Source organism: Strongyloides ratti (assembly GCF_001040885.1).
Source record: "Strongyloides ratti genome assembly S_ratti_ED321, chromosome : 1".
Taxonomy (NCBI): domain Eukaryota; kingdom Metazoa; phylum Nematoda; class Chromadorea; order Rhabditida; family Strongyloididae; genus Strongyloides; species Strongyloides ratti.
The window spans coordinates 4612988-4627726 of NC_037307.1; the positions used below are offsets into that span (position 1 = coordinate 4612988).

General features: G+C 22.1%; 6 protein-coding genes across 6 annotated transcripts; 1 reads left to right on the top strand and 5 right to left on the bottom strand.

The window, feature by feature from the left end:
- Positions 1-5621: 5621 nt before the first annotated feature.
- Positions 5622-7139, bottom strand: SRAE_1000148400 (EB domain and Cysteine-rich repeat-containing protein; the record flags this gene model as incomplete). The annotated part of the gene is made up of 2 exons (XM_024648445.1): positions 5622-6662; positions 6705-7139. 2 exons carry the CDS (start codon positions 7137-7139, stop codon positions 5622-5624), a joined length of 1476 nt encoding a protein of 491 aa, XP_024502423.1.
- A 388-nt stretch (positions 7140-7527) lies between these two features.
- On the bottom strand, positions 7528-7791 carry SRAE_1000148500 (Hypothetical protein; the record flags this gene model as incomplete). The annotated part of the gene is made up of 1 exon (XM_024648446.1): positions 7528-7791. The coding sequence occupies one exon, from the start codon at positions 7789-7791 to the stop codon at positions 7528-7530; it is 264 nt and encodes an 87-aa protein (XP_024502424.1).
- A 1923-nt stretch (positions 7792-9714) lies between these two features.
- On the bottom strand, positions 9715-10552 carry SRAE_1000148600 (UPF0396 protein CG6066; the record flags this gene model as incomplete). The annotated part of the gene is made up of 3 exons (XM_024648447.1): positions 9715-10139; positions 10188-10483; positions 10524-10552. 3 exons carry the CDS (start codon positions 10550-10552, stop codon positions 9715-9717), a joined length of 750 nt encoding a protein of 249 aa, XP_024502425.1.
- A 223-nt stretch (positions 10553-10775) lies between these two features.
- Positions 10776-11585, top strand: SRAE_1000148700 (Probable Golgi SNAP receptor complex member 2; the record flags this gene model as incomplete). The annotated part of the gene is made up of 3 exons (XM_024648448.1): positions 10776-10903; positions 10943-11386; positions 11579-11585. The coding sequence occupies 3 exons, from the start codon at positions 10776-10778 to the stop codon at positions 11583-11585; spliced, it is 579 nt and encodes a 192-aa protein (XP_024502426.1).
- Positions 11586-11875: 290 nt separating this feature from the next.
- Positions 11876-13630, bottom strand: SRAE_1000148800 (BTB/POZ-like domain and BTB/POZ fold domain and BTB/Kelch-associated domain and BTB/POZ domain-containing protein; the record flags this gene model as incomplete). Its single annotated transcript, XM_024648449.1, has 1 exon — positions 11876-13630. One exon carries the CDS (start codon positions 13628-13630, stop codon positions 11876-11878), a length of 1755 nt encoding a protein of 584 aa, XP_024502427.1.
- Positions 13631-13966: 336 nt separating this feature from the next.
- On the bottom strand, positions 13967-14639 carry SRAE_1000148900 (Hypothetical protein; the record flags this gene model as incomplete). Its single annotated transcript, XM_024648450.1, has 2 exons — positions 13967-14326; positions 14376-14639. The coding sequence occupies 2 exons, from the start codon at positions 14637-14639 to the stop codon at positions 13967-13969; spliced, it is 624 nt and encodes a 207-aa protein (XP_024502428.1).
- Between the last annotated feature and the right edge of the window lie 100 nt (positions 14640-14739).

Sequence of the window (14739 nt, forward strand, 5' to 3'; positions counted from 1 at the left end):
ACGGCCATATAAGCATCATGGTACGCCTACATTTTAAGTACTTCAATAACAATAGATGAACACTTATTTATTAAGGGAAAAAAAAATATATAAATAAAAAAAATAATTTTTTTTTTAAAATATAATTTACAAAAACTAAAATTATTGAATATAGTTTTATAAAATATTTAATAAAAAAAAATTTTTTTTTTTAATTGAAATTGAAATTTTTTTTATGATTTAAAAACAAAAATAAATAAATAAATAAAAATATGAAATCTTGTGAAAGTTATGATACTACAAAATTACCCGTTCTTATATTTAGGGTCAAGGTTTTGATTAGTCTTTTGACCTCCAAATTTTTGAAGCAACTTGAATTTTTATGTACTTAAAGTTTAGTAGTTGTCCCTGATTATACAGAGTATTTTTTGATTTTTCTATTACAACAATTTAGTATAAAAAATGTTTAACTTTTATTTAAATTTACAATTTAAAGTATTTTAAATTAACAATTGTAAATATATATTTATATATATATATATGTCTTATGACAATTATACATTTTTATTATATCCTTATTAAATACTATAAACTTTCTCTAGGCTTATCTATATCTCATAAATTTTATAACATTTTATAATAAATCTAATAAATTTTATTTAAAAATGGCACAATAAATGTCTGTTACTATCTAAATATTAATTAATAAAAAAAAATGTAAAAAATTTAACACGTCACTATTGAACACCATATTTAGCAAATGCCTTCTCATCTGTTGTCATTTTTGTCGCGTTCTTCAACACATTTTTTAAAAATTTTATTATATGATACCTAGTTTTTATTTCTTCATCCATTATACTTTTAATGACCACCTGTTGGTTAAAAATATAATCCTGATTTGGTGTTTTGAGAAATGGACTTAGACGTAAAGATGAGATTATTTAGTGGCACCTTAAGATATTTAAAATAAAACAAGTTTAAGTAAAATTGAGTAGGACTATAATTTATATATCAACGATATTTTATAATTAAAAAAAAAAAAAAAGAAAAAAAAAATCTTTTTTATGTAATATAAAAAAAAGTTTTTATAATACTTTTTTAATACTTTTTTTAAATTATACTTACAATGAAAAATTATTTTTTTTTTTCTATTCAACAAGGTAAAATTAAAAAAGCATTGATAAAAGATAATTAATGAATAGAAAAATTTTCTAGTTCTAATTATTTTTTTATATGAGAAAAAAAATAGTACGAACAATGAAATAGCGTGTATTTATCAATAGATGTCCAACTTTTTATTCACCTTTGAATCTATATATGCCTCCATTAGCAAACTTTTCCGTGATGCTGCAATTTGTTAGTGTCTCTTTTTATTCATCTAAAAACCTGTTTTTCATGCCAGTATACCATAAGAGTGGTGACAAAAGTTTCAACCTAATCGGAGAGACAGAAAAGTAAAATTATATATTATCTATTTTGGTTAAAATATATATGAGATTGGTAAAAGAAAAGGGAAAATTCAGACAAAGAAATATATATTATAATATAAATATAAGGAAACAATGATATTTTTACAACTTTAAATAATTTTTATCATTAATTTTTATTATTCATTGTTAACTTTTAAAATAATATACTAAATAATGATAAATAATAGTTTTATAAAAATTTTTAAAAAAAAAAAAAAAAGATTCATGATGCCGATCATTAGATGAGCGATTATTTTATGAGAACATACATTTAAGAAAATGTTGGTGTAAAAAGTTGATTACATCAAGAGTAAATGATTGGCAACCATGACAATATCAATTGTACAGATCACCGACATAAACATAATTTTTTCATATAAAAAAAAGCGGCTTTTATATACATTTTATGTAACTTTTAACTTAATCAACAAGAAAAAAAAAAAGAAACTTTATTTTCTTATATAATACTTGAAATAACTTTTGATTAATAAATTTTAATATCCATATAATATGTATATATATATGTATTATTTTTTTATTTCATTAATTTGATAATTTGATTTTAATATTGTAGTGAATGATTTCTTTAACAAAAACACTCCATCAAATTACCAAATATAAAATATTAAAATTGTCGATTATTACGTTAATTTCTTTCATATTTAAAAGTGTAAGTAAATAAAGCCAAATTGAAAATCCTATTATTAGTGATTAAGATTATTAAAAAACCTGTGTTGTAAGACGATTGAACGAAATAACCAACTTGCAACATAAGTATATTTTTATAATTGTGCACGTAAATAAAATGTTATCTTTTCTTTTTCTATTTTCTTTTTTACATTTCAATAAATAATTTCTGTCTCACGTCTATAAAAGAGGAAATTGGCTTAAAGAAACGGTAGGTTATGGTAAATTAGGCATATGAATAAGCATTATTGAAATGTGATGAATAGAGTTATGTAAATATATATATACTTTTTTATTTGTTGTCAATTGAAAATGTATGATATAATATAAATGAGGGATGTTTATTGTAATAATACTATCCTCTAAAATATTTTAAATTTATTGTAAAATAATTTTTTTTATTTATAAAAGTATTATATCATAAAATAAGTAACATGGTTAATATCTTATTATATAAAATGAAAAAGTTTCTATTTTATATTTAAATATTTATCAAATTATTTGATAAAAAAAATCTAGTTATTATATATTTTTTAAAATGTTCTTTTAACTAATATAAAAAAAAAATGTAAAGTTTGGTAAGAAGTAATAATTAATCAAAATTATATATCATTATTACAAGATTGAAAAGAATGTACTATTTGCAAGTGTTGATTATTAAAAAAATACATAAACATTTAGATGTGACATAAATAATGTGTACTTTTATCTATATATATAATATAAATTACTTTTTTTGATATATGAACAATTTACTTTCTCTTTTTTTTTATTGATACCGGCTTTTTTTTTTGTTAAGACAACTAAAAATCAGTGGGATATATTTAACAACATTTTTTTTTTCCTTTTTCTCATTAATTCATATGTCATTGTTCCATTATTTATAAATATATGGATATATCCTCTCAATTTTGTGACTTTTTAAAAATTTTTATATATATATATAAATACTAATTGTAGCTACCTGCGCAATATATATATATATATATTTATTTATATATATATATATATAAACATAAATAATAAAAATATAATGGTTATTCGGGATAAAATGTGATTTATCCAAAAGTATCTAATTGACGATAGAATGATTTGCACTTTTGGTAAAAGTAATTATTTATGAATGATCAAAAAAGCCGCTTCATATCTTTACAGTAGCATATATATATAGACAGTTGAATTTTATTTTAATAGATATTATAACTGCACAATGAAATGTAGGGAGAAAATACATGCATATCAAAATTTTTACTTTTTATGTTTGTTCATAAAGACAACTTTTAAAATTTGAGAGGCTCATAAAAAGTTTAATAAAAAGTTTTTATTTTATTTTATAAAATTTGGAAACACCAAATTGTAATGATGACATATAAAAAGGAAATGCTATCATCGTTCCTATCTTTTTCAAAATAAATAACCATATCTTGAATGGTGGTAGTATTAATGTTGATGAAGCGAGTATACAAAAAAAAAATTTGTAATGATAAAAGACATAATTTTAGTAACTGCCATTCAAAGATCAAATAGAATTAAAAAGAGGAAAAGAAATGAAAAAAAAAATATTGAAAAATAAAATTTATTCACGGAAAAGCTTCACTATTCAATTTCTAATATCTATTGAACAAAGGCTGCTATCAACATGTAAACACTGTCACAATTCTCGAAACCATTTGATGTCATTTTTGAGGACAAGGTCATAATCTTCTTAGCCATTGCAAAAACCTGTACCATTTATTTTAATTTTTTAACCAATTTCTTTATCTACTTTTACTATATATATATATATTTATTATATATATATATATAAATATAAATACATATATATATATATATATATATATATAAAAATGTACCATTTTGCAAGGGAGCAACGGATGCTTTAACAAAGTTGAACCATTATAATATTAAAAATTCTTTAGATTTTTATGCTCTATTTTTTGATTATAAGACAACAGATATTTGATTGACATATTTAAAGATTATCAATGGTTAAATATATTTATAAGTTATCATCAAAATATCAATTTACTGCTTTTTCTAAAATTTATATTAATTTATTCATATAAATTATAAACGCATATTTAATGGAAGAAAAAATATGTACTAAAACATTATATAAATAATTTTTCATTATCAAATAATTTATTTTACTTAATTACAACATTTTTTCCATAAATAGTCGTAATAAAAGTAAAGATAAATATTAATTATACTTAAGTGATGGAGCATCATTTAGTTACAAATTAATTTTATAATTACAACTATTAATATTAAATTTTTATTATAATGTGAAAATTCAAGGTATATTTGTATGGCTTGGCAAAACTTTTATACATTATTGAAAGTAATGTAATTTATGGTAATTGAAGGTAGATCAGGCATCAAATAAAATATAGCTATAATTAGGCGACGGTTTTTTTTTTTTTTTTTAGAAGTGAAATTTTATTAAAAAAAAAAAAAGTGAAACAAATAGAAATGAGGAACAATAAGGTGTATTGGATTTTTCTATGACATGATCATGTGAGAAGATGATGGTGTTCTAATTCAAGGACATTCTCTAATTTCTTTTAGTTTTTTAATTTCAATTGCTTTTTTTAAAGATATGGTAATTCAAAATATCATTGATTTATTTATAGGGATTGAAGATTTGTAGAAGTATTCTACATTTTATTATGTGATTATATATATATGTATAAATAAATTATCATAACTATGATCAAAGATGTAACAATGATAAGATAAGTAAAGATTTCTGAACTACTTTTATGGTAAAGTTTATGAACACATCACCAAATTATAGTAGAAAAAACAATTAAAATGAAAAAATATATTTTTCTTTTATTATTAGCCGTCTATTATATGGTAGGCATTTTGATGGTTTCTACAAAGCAAGGATCATACATTGTAGTGATATTAAACTTTATTACAATACCATTATTTTTTATAATAACAATACTATACAATTGTAAGTTTATTCTTTACCTATTCCGTCACCTTTATTTATTAAAAAAAATGAATAAAATGCCGTCTTGTAATTAAGTATTACATCCGCTTACAACTATACTTTAAAGTTCATTTAAACTTTTAGTCTATAAACCGGAAATTACAGTTTAGAATAAGTCAGATGAATGAGAAGTCTAAAAGATGATACTTGAACAAGTGTGAATTGTTATTACATAATGTTAAAAAAAACACCGTATTAATTAAATCATAATGTTTGTTTATATTATATTAATTTAAATGTTTACAGTATCAAATAAGATTCAAAAAAAAGTTTACCAACATTATGAAAAAATTAAAAAAGAATATTGGAAGAATGATTAATTTTTTTTTTAATATTATTACATTTTATAATAAATATATTAAATAAATAATTTATTAGTATAATTAATTAATCCAATAGTTTTTTTTTTTAATTTTACCAGAAATTATGTAATAATAAATGTCTTATTAAAAAAAATATTTTAATGAAAAAAATACTTCTTTTTAAAATTTACAACAAATTCCTTCATCTTCTGGACCAAATGGATTAAATATACAATGAGAGTTACTGGGACACCCAGCTGGTGGGTAATCACTAATACTTCCATTATTTTTTTCTTCATAAATATTGATATCAACAATAGGTAGGATACATTTTATTGTTGTTAATGTTTGTGAAGCTCTTATTACATTATCAGTTACAAGTTTCATACCAAAACTTTTACAAATTTCTCTATAATCATTTATTTTTGGTGATGGGCAACAAACAGAATAGTTAATTTTTTTTCCTAAATCTTTCCAATAATTATAACAAAATTCATTTTTACCACACTCATTTTCGTCATCAGAACAATCTGTAAAAGTAGTTAAAAGAGTTGAACCTTCAAGTCTTGGACAGTATGGTCTTTTGATACAATGAGATGCTTCAAAAATTTTTGTAGGATTTTCTATATTCCAATTTTTTGGCATTGGTTCAGGCATGAATCCTTTTGGACATTGGCAAACTCCATCATGACAAATTGTATTTGAATCTTTTTTACAATCCATTAATATTTCACAATCCTCTCCCAAAACACTTCTTTTAATACATTCATTTCCAATTAAAATATATCCATTTTGGCATTGGCATATTTTATCCCCATTATCAGCTAACAGGCAGGCAGAATCTTTGATAGTAGCACATTGTTGATCAATTGTACATTGACGTCCATGTCCTGATAATGAATAACATTTATCTTCAAATCTAATTGGTTTAGATGCTGTACATTCACTTGGGCAACATAAACTTTGATTTGTTGAACCAACATTAAATGAAAAACAATAATGTGTTGATTTTGGACATCTACGACAATCAGTATCTATAAGTGGTTTTCCAACAGGACATTTAGGTTCTAAATTTGGACAACAATATCCAAATTCATCTAATTCAGATGCTTTTTGACAATATGTATCCTTTGGACATCCACCTTTTTCATATGAACATAAAATATGAGCATTATCTTGAATTAATACATTTCCAATTGGACATTTTTTTTTATATACACACTAAAATTAATTTTTTTTTTAATTTTAATAAAAGTTACTTACTTTATTAACATTTTGAGTAGTACCATCGATACAATCACAAATTTTATTTTCATTACAATATGAATATCCTGTAATACATTGATCATCAATTGTACATTTTTCATTTAAATCTGATAATTTAAAACATTTATAAATATTATCATACTTAGAATTTATATATCCTTGTGGGCATTCAGTAACACATTTATTTTCCATTAAAAATTGTCCTTCTAAACAACCACATTTACCATAATTATTACAGACAAAATTACTTTGACAATTTAAAGACATTCCATTGGAGTAACAAATTTCATTAAATTTTGGATTTGGTTTACAAAAAGTCATTGTTTCAAAATCTGGATGGTAACCTTCAATACATTTACAATTTCCAGAGATACATTGAGATCCACCAATTTTACTACAATCTTTTTGTGATGAACATTCATCACCAATCATAGGTAAAAATTGTTTTGAAATATAGTTAAATGAATTAGAATATGCTTTATTAAGGAGCCAATTAAATCCAGATTTTATATCTTTAAATTCATTTGAATATGAATTACAGTTGATATTTCTAATATTTAGAACGATGAATATTAAAATATGTAACAACATTTTATGTTACAAGAACAAAGCGAATAATCATTATATATGATTGAAGTTTCTTAATAATAATCACACCCAGTATATTATTTCAATAAATGTTTACAAAATTAACGGAAGTTTCATAAGATTTTACATAACAATAACGTTATCAATATAACAAAAGAAAGCATTATATTTATCTGTATTTACAATAGTTAAATCAAATAGGAATTTAATATTTACCTGTTTACTTTATTTTTCACATAAGGTTACAAACTTGGGTCTTAAGTATAGGATCATTTGATAGTAGTTCGTGTATACAACAACAACTATTATTATCTTGAATCTTTTCATTATCACCTTTTATGATAATTGTTGAAGGCAAAGAAGGTAATGTAGTATTAGTTACATTCTTTTTATCATTCGTTTCTTGACTTTTAATTAATTTATTTTCTAAAGATCGAATTTCCTTATTTAATGTATTGTTAAAAGTTATTCCACCATTTGAAACATTAGATGACATACTTGGATATTTTATTCTTATCTTAAATTGCTTTCATATAGATAAATAAAATAATTTTAAAAATAAAATTTTAAAAATTATGTTACAAAACTTTAATTTTATATATACTTTAATGTATCGTGACAAAGCACCATTATAAAAAAAAAAATTTTTGTTTATTTCAAAAAAAAAAGTATTTTAATTTTAATGGATTATAAATTGTGTTTTTAGAAATTTATATTTTAAAAAGTAATCTTTAGTAATTCATACTTTTTTCTTTTTTGTAGAAATTTATAATTAATTAGTTAAAACTGGAAAAAAAATGTATAATCCAAGGTATATTTTATGTGCCAGTTTTAATCTCTCTCTTTTATATCAATTAATAAAGTTGTATGAAACAGTATTTATGCGTGATTTGTAGAAAATCAATAAGTAGTGGATTTATTGAAAAATTTACTAGTTTTTTTTTTTATTAATATTACCAATTATTGGAAATCGATCTATAAAACTATCATATATCATAAAATAATTATATTTTTATTTAGTCCAAAATTAAATAAATGTAAATCATATAATATTTATATTTATTATATCAAATTTATGATATTTTAATGTTAAAAAATTATAATTTTGAGTGATATTAAAACTTGTTATTCCTCTAAATGTACCAGATAGTAAAATAATAAATATTACGTTATTTTCTACTATGATACACAAAAAAAAATCCTATTACTTTCTGTTATATATTTTAAAAATTATTTAATTAATTAATATATTTTTTATGATTAAATATCATTTATTATATATTATCATGGATGATGACGTAAAATGGTGGATTTTTTTTAAGCATAGTAATTGAAATAGTTTTATGATAGATTTTCTATTTACTCAAGCTTATCTGTTAAAATCTTTTTTTCTTTTTAAAAATTCAAAAGATTCTGGTTTAAAAATTTATTAATAAATAAAATAAAATTTAGTGTTACTTTATAGATAATGTTGTAGAAATATTTTCTTTAGAATTTTAAAAGGAAAATAAATTTGTATTGTAATCCTTGAAAAATCGAGAATTTATAATAAAATGATGAATATAATAAAATTAAAACTTTTAAAAGTACGATCAATTGAATGTAGAAACGAAAGTGGGGAATATTTTTTTAAGAAAATTGTCTTTAATGATAATTTACAAAAATAATATAACTATTCTAGATCAATTTTTTTGTCAGAAACTCATTGATATTAGTCTTATTTTCATAAGCTGTTTCTAACTTGAGGTATGACAGAGAATGCATTTTAAAAAAATATTTTAAAAATATGTTTATAACACAAGTAAATTATTTCTTAGAAGTATGAAACAAAATGCGTTGGTGTTCTTATAAAATTTTAGGTATAGTATAGTTTTAAATCTTTTCAAAATATCAACTTATTTTGAGATTTAAAATGTGGTATTTTTAGCATGTTTAACTTTTAGTTATTATTTTTCTATACCTCAAGAATAGTTAAAGATATTAAAATATTTTTGAAGTAGACTCTTAATAAAAAATGATTATAAGTCTATTACAAAAAATTGCTTTTGTTTATCGTTATTTTTTAGCAATATAAAAAAAGACAAAACATTTTCTAAAATATTTATTGTTCTAGACTTTCTAATATTCTAGTTAAATATTATCATACTGTAGTAAAAGTAATATGAATAGTTTTTTTTTTTTAAAAAAGTTAATATATCACAAAATGTTTTCTTATTTAATTAGAAGTTTCATCAGGTTCATTGTAAATTTTTTAATTCATTACAATGAAATATTAATTAAAAAAAATATTTTTGACAAGAAACTTAAAAAATTATTTTTTATTCTTTATTAAAGTATTCAGACAATTTAATCAACAATTTTTATATACACAATATATTAAAATACAACAGGAAACAAAAATAAATGAGTATTACTACATTTATATGCTTTTTTTAGTTTGTATTAAAAGTTTGAATTGATCCATTATTTTTTTCTCTTCTTCTTTTCTTGCTTCTATATTGTGTTTTTTCATTAAAGCTTGTTCTTCTGCTGTCATTACCTGTGTTTCTTTTCTTATTCGAACAGCTTCCATCCTCAAACTTTTAGATCCACTCATAACATATCCAGCTTTTTCAAAATTACTAATTTGATTAGAAGTTAAACCAATTTCACCCCTTCTAGGAATACGTTTTCCTTGAGATATATATGCTGCAAAAGCAGCTCCTTCATTACGTGAAATATTGTCACCATAATTTGTAATTTTAGAGGCTATGGTAAATTTATCATTTTCCTCTGGTTCTATAACAGGCCCAATAACATTGCTTTCATTTGTACTCTTTTTGTCTTCAAAAGTAGTCTCATTAACTACATCATCAATTTGGGTTTTATCTGTTACATTTATATTGCAGTTACCTGTATTATCAACTACTTCCTTAATCTGTTCATCAAATTCTTCATTTTCTTTTTTATACATTTCTCTAATTTTTTTATGTTCCTGTTCAATTTCATTAATTTCCTCTCTCGTTGGAGAATCAGCCCATATTTTTTTTCTAGGCTTTCTCATTATTTTTTCACGTTCTCTCCTTCTACTTTCCCAGTAATAATCATCTTGTTGTTTATGACTTTTTTTATGATAATGATGCTTTTCATATGAAGAACTTCTACTCTTTCTTTTTTTATGACTATAACTTTTTTCTTTTGAATGAGATCTATAAAAAAAATAAATTAATTATAATATAAAAACTATACCGTCGACTACTAGAATCTTTTTTTTCCATTATTAAAATTAGTTAATAAAGTATGTTGAAAATATATGGTAAAGAATTTATAAAATACATTTAAAAATAAGAAATCTTAAAAAGATTACTACTTATTTATGTTTCCATATTTGGAACAGCGTTACTGTGGTAGAAAAAAAATAGAAGACTGTTTACATTGAACACATCAGCTTTATATTATATATGATATTTATTTTTTTCTAACTATTTTTAAATATTTATTATGGAAATACTTTATAACGAAACATACGGGAATTTACAATTTATTCATCAAAATTTGGGACGTTTAGAATACTGTAAAGATGAAAGTGATGCACAAGAAGTTTATAGAGCTATTTATGATACATTAGAGTAAGAAAAATATATTTTTATTAATATGATTAATTTTAGTATTGTTGGTAAATCAATATCAAGATTAGATATTTTACTTTCTAAAGAACCACCACAAAGAAGACGAAATGTAAAACATAAAATAGATCAATTAAAGTATGATGTTCAATCTGTAAATGCATCATTAAATAATTTACAAATTCGGTTAACAAATAAATGGAGGGCTGCTTCAGAACGTGAAGAATTATTGAATCAACGTTTCACAGCCAATGATTCAGTTTCACTTAATATAGATGATCAAGAACTTCAAATGAATGATCGTTTATTAAGTTCACATAGAGGTATTGATGATTTGATTGATCAAGGATCTGCTGTACTTGAACAATTAAAAATGCAAGGTCTAAATTTACGTGGTGTTAAAAGAAAAATTTTAGATATTGGGAGTACTTTAGGTTTATCAGGAACAACTTTACGTATGATTGAAAAAAGATTAGATGAAGATTGGTATGTTTTTGTGATAGGTTGTATTTGCTGTATTGTATTTATGTATACTTTCTACCGATGGTGGCATAATTAATATTACTTTTGGTATTATTTATTTTTGCTAGTACCATTTTTTTAATAAAAATGTATTGGTAGATTTATTTCAAAATATTTTTATGATACTAATAACAATTTTTGAATTATTTATTATAGTTATTAATATTTATTCAGATTTTGACTATTTGTAATAAATTTTTAATTTTTATATGTAAATTATTGTTTTTTTTTGGAGAATCTTAACTAGAAAAGTTTTGTAAAAAAAAAACTTAAAAGTCTATAAATAAAATAATTTTTTAAAATAGAAAAATTTAAATATAGAAAAGTAGACTATTTTTTTTTATAATTTTATACTTTTATTTTTTTCGATTTATATGCATAAATTATAATTATTGCAATATATTATATTATATGTTATCAGGCATTTAGTTTTAAAATAAAAATAGTTTTTCATCAATTTAAATATTCATTGTATTGAGGAAGTTGAACTTTAAAACTTTTACCAACAAAAGAGACGGGAGTTTTGGTACTTTTAGAGGAATATTGTGTACTATTCAAAGATAAATTTTGTTTTCCACTTTTTTGTGAACTAAAACTTTTTGATGTATTTGATCTATTGTCATTATCTGTAAATTTTTTGGTTAAACATTTTATTTCGTAAAATGATTCTGGTGTAAATTTTCTTTGTTCTCTATCCTTAAAAGCATAATAATATGGATTCTTTTCTATTGATGATTTTTGAATATTTTCATTTTTGAAATGAGGGAATGGTTGACTAAGTAAATCTCCATTAAAATTATAGTCAAAAGCATTTTGATGTTTGTTGATGTCGAATATTGAATCAGCAGAAAAAAGACGATGATTGTAGTTTGGCAAAGTTTTGTATGGATTTGATGTTAAAGATTCAACAAAACTATTTTGCTGAAAATTTGTTGGTTTTTTTTCTACATCATTTAATTTTGATTTTCTTAACTTTTTCAGTGACTTTGGTGTTCCAGGCATTATTTTAAACTTTTGTGGTGGTTTCAAAGAATTATCAAAATTTTTTTTAGAATTTTGTATTCCAGAAACTTTTAAAGCATCATTTCTTTCTTTAGTAGCTTCAGAAATTAATCCATCCATCATTTGAGCTAAGGAATTTGAGAATGATGATAAATTTTTTATTCCATTATCTCTTTTTACTAAATAATTAAGATTTTTTTGAAATACATGTTTTGGTGGTTGTTTCATATGCTTAATTAATGATTGATCAAGATCTGGATTAAAACAATCAAATACAAATAATAAATGTTTATTTCCATATTTAATTAATTCATTCTTCATACTTTGTAACATTTCTTGATTACAATAGTTAAATCGAATACAATTAAAAATAGAATCAGCATAACCAAAGCAATCAACTTTATCCATAAAAATTACAGCAATTCTCATAATATCTATTTCATTTCTAATTTTCAACATATCAGAAGATAAAACCAAAATTAAAGCAGATGGTGCTAAATCAAAAAAGTGCTGTCCAAGAATGAAATCATTAAAACGATAATTAACCATTTCTAAAAGTTTTGCTTTTGCATTTGTTGATATTAAATTTTTACTGTCTGAAATAAAGTTGAGCATAGTTGTTAAAAGGGACTTATGAGAATTGACACAAGAAAGTAAACTAGCTTCAAAAAGTGCACAAATTGAACTCATTTCAAATCTATGAAGGATAGCAAATAACTGAGGAAGATCCTCCATTTTAAATACAATTTTTCCTGTTTTCAAAAAATTGATAATATTTTTTACATGACTTGGACTAAATAATTTTGCATTAATACAACAAACTTTATCTTTTTTCTTCAAAAGAATTCTTTCAATCAATGATGAGGCATGTGAAAGTAAAAGTGATGTAACTTTAATGTTTTCATTATTTCCAAGTTGAAGAGTAACAAAAGATTTAATATTTCTTTTTTTGGTATATTTTACAATTTCATCAGCTAAAGATTTTTGTTTTTTAAAATCAATTGTAAAAGTTCTTGTATTTTTATTGTAAAAAGCAAAAGGTATTTCATCTTGTTCACATTTTAAAGTTGAAATAGAAACTTCACTAGCTAATGAAGTATTTACTGAGGGTCCAAAATCAGAAGAAATAAATGATGTTGTAGTAGTATTACTTTTAGTACTATCCGAACGTTTACTTCTACCAGTATACGAGTTTTTAGACAACATGACAAAAAATATCAAAAAACGATTTTATATAAGAAAAGGTAAAATATTTTATTTTGAAATTACCTGTTATAATTTGAATATTACCTATAATCAAAAAAATTTGTAAAAAATTTTTCCATTAAATTTAAGATAAAATATTATAGTTTGGTTTTAATTAAAAATATAAAACTTTTCATAAAATATTTTTATTTTTAAAATTATTTATAAAAAAATATACATTAAATTTTTCTAAAGGCTATATTTTTTTTAGTATATTTTTATTAGTGGTAAGAATTTCTAAAAAAACCGCAAATTAAAAATCTCAAATGTAAAAAAATAATATCGTTCCAAATGACTTCAATCATATTGTGGAATTGATGATGCTGAAGATCTTCTAGTTGAACATAGCCTAGTTTGAATGTCAGCTTCAAATTCTTTAATAAATGAGGATTGAAAATCTATAGAACTATTTCCAAAAGTATTGAATCTCCTTAATTTTGGTTTACCCCTAGTAGATGGTTGAGAAAGGGGGTTTTTCCTCGTTGAACTTAAGTGATGTTGAATATCATCTTGAAATTCAAAATTCATAAGGTAAGATGATATATGAAAACATTGATCAGAATAACTTCTATGCATTTTTAATGTATCTAAATTACCAAGATGTAAAATGTCTAAGCTCTCTAACAAAGAAATGTCAACTGGTTCATTTGATGATTTCTGAAAAATTAAATAATTTAATAGAAAAAAAATAATGTATAAAATTTACTACTTTTTCAATATGCTCCAATGATTCAACTTTTATACATTCCAATGGTGGATTTTGACATGAAGAATTATCCCGAGCAACTTCAACATCATCACTAGAAGGTACTTTGGTATTTTTTAATGATGACATTTTTTGACATGCCCGTTCATGAGGCCTATACTCATTTCGAAAAGCCCGAGATTTACTAAATACTATGAATCCCAAAAATAAAGATAGAACTATAATAGTAACAAGAAAACAAATTATAAGTAAAATTAATTCCATGATTAAAATAAATTATGTTAGTAATAATTATATTTTTGTAATCAAAAGTTTTTAATATACTTCTTTGGTAAAAAGTTTTTTTTTTTGTTTTTGTCATGAT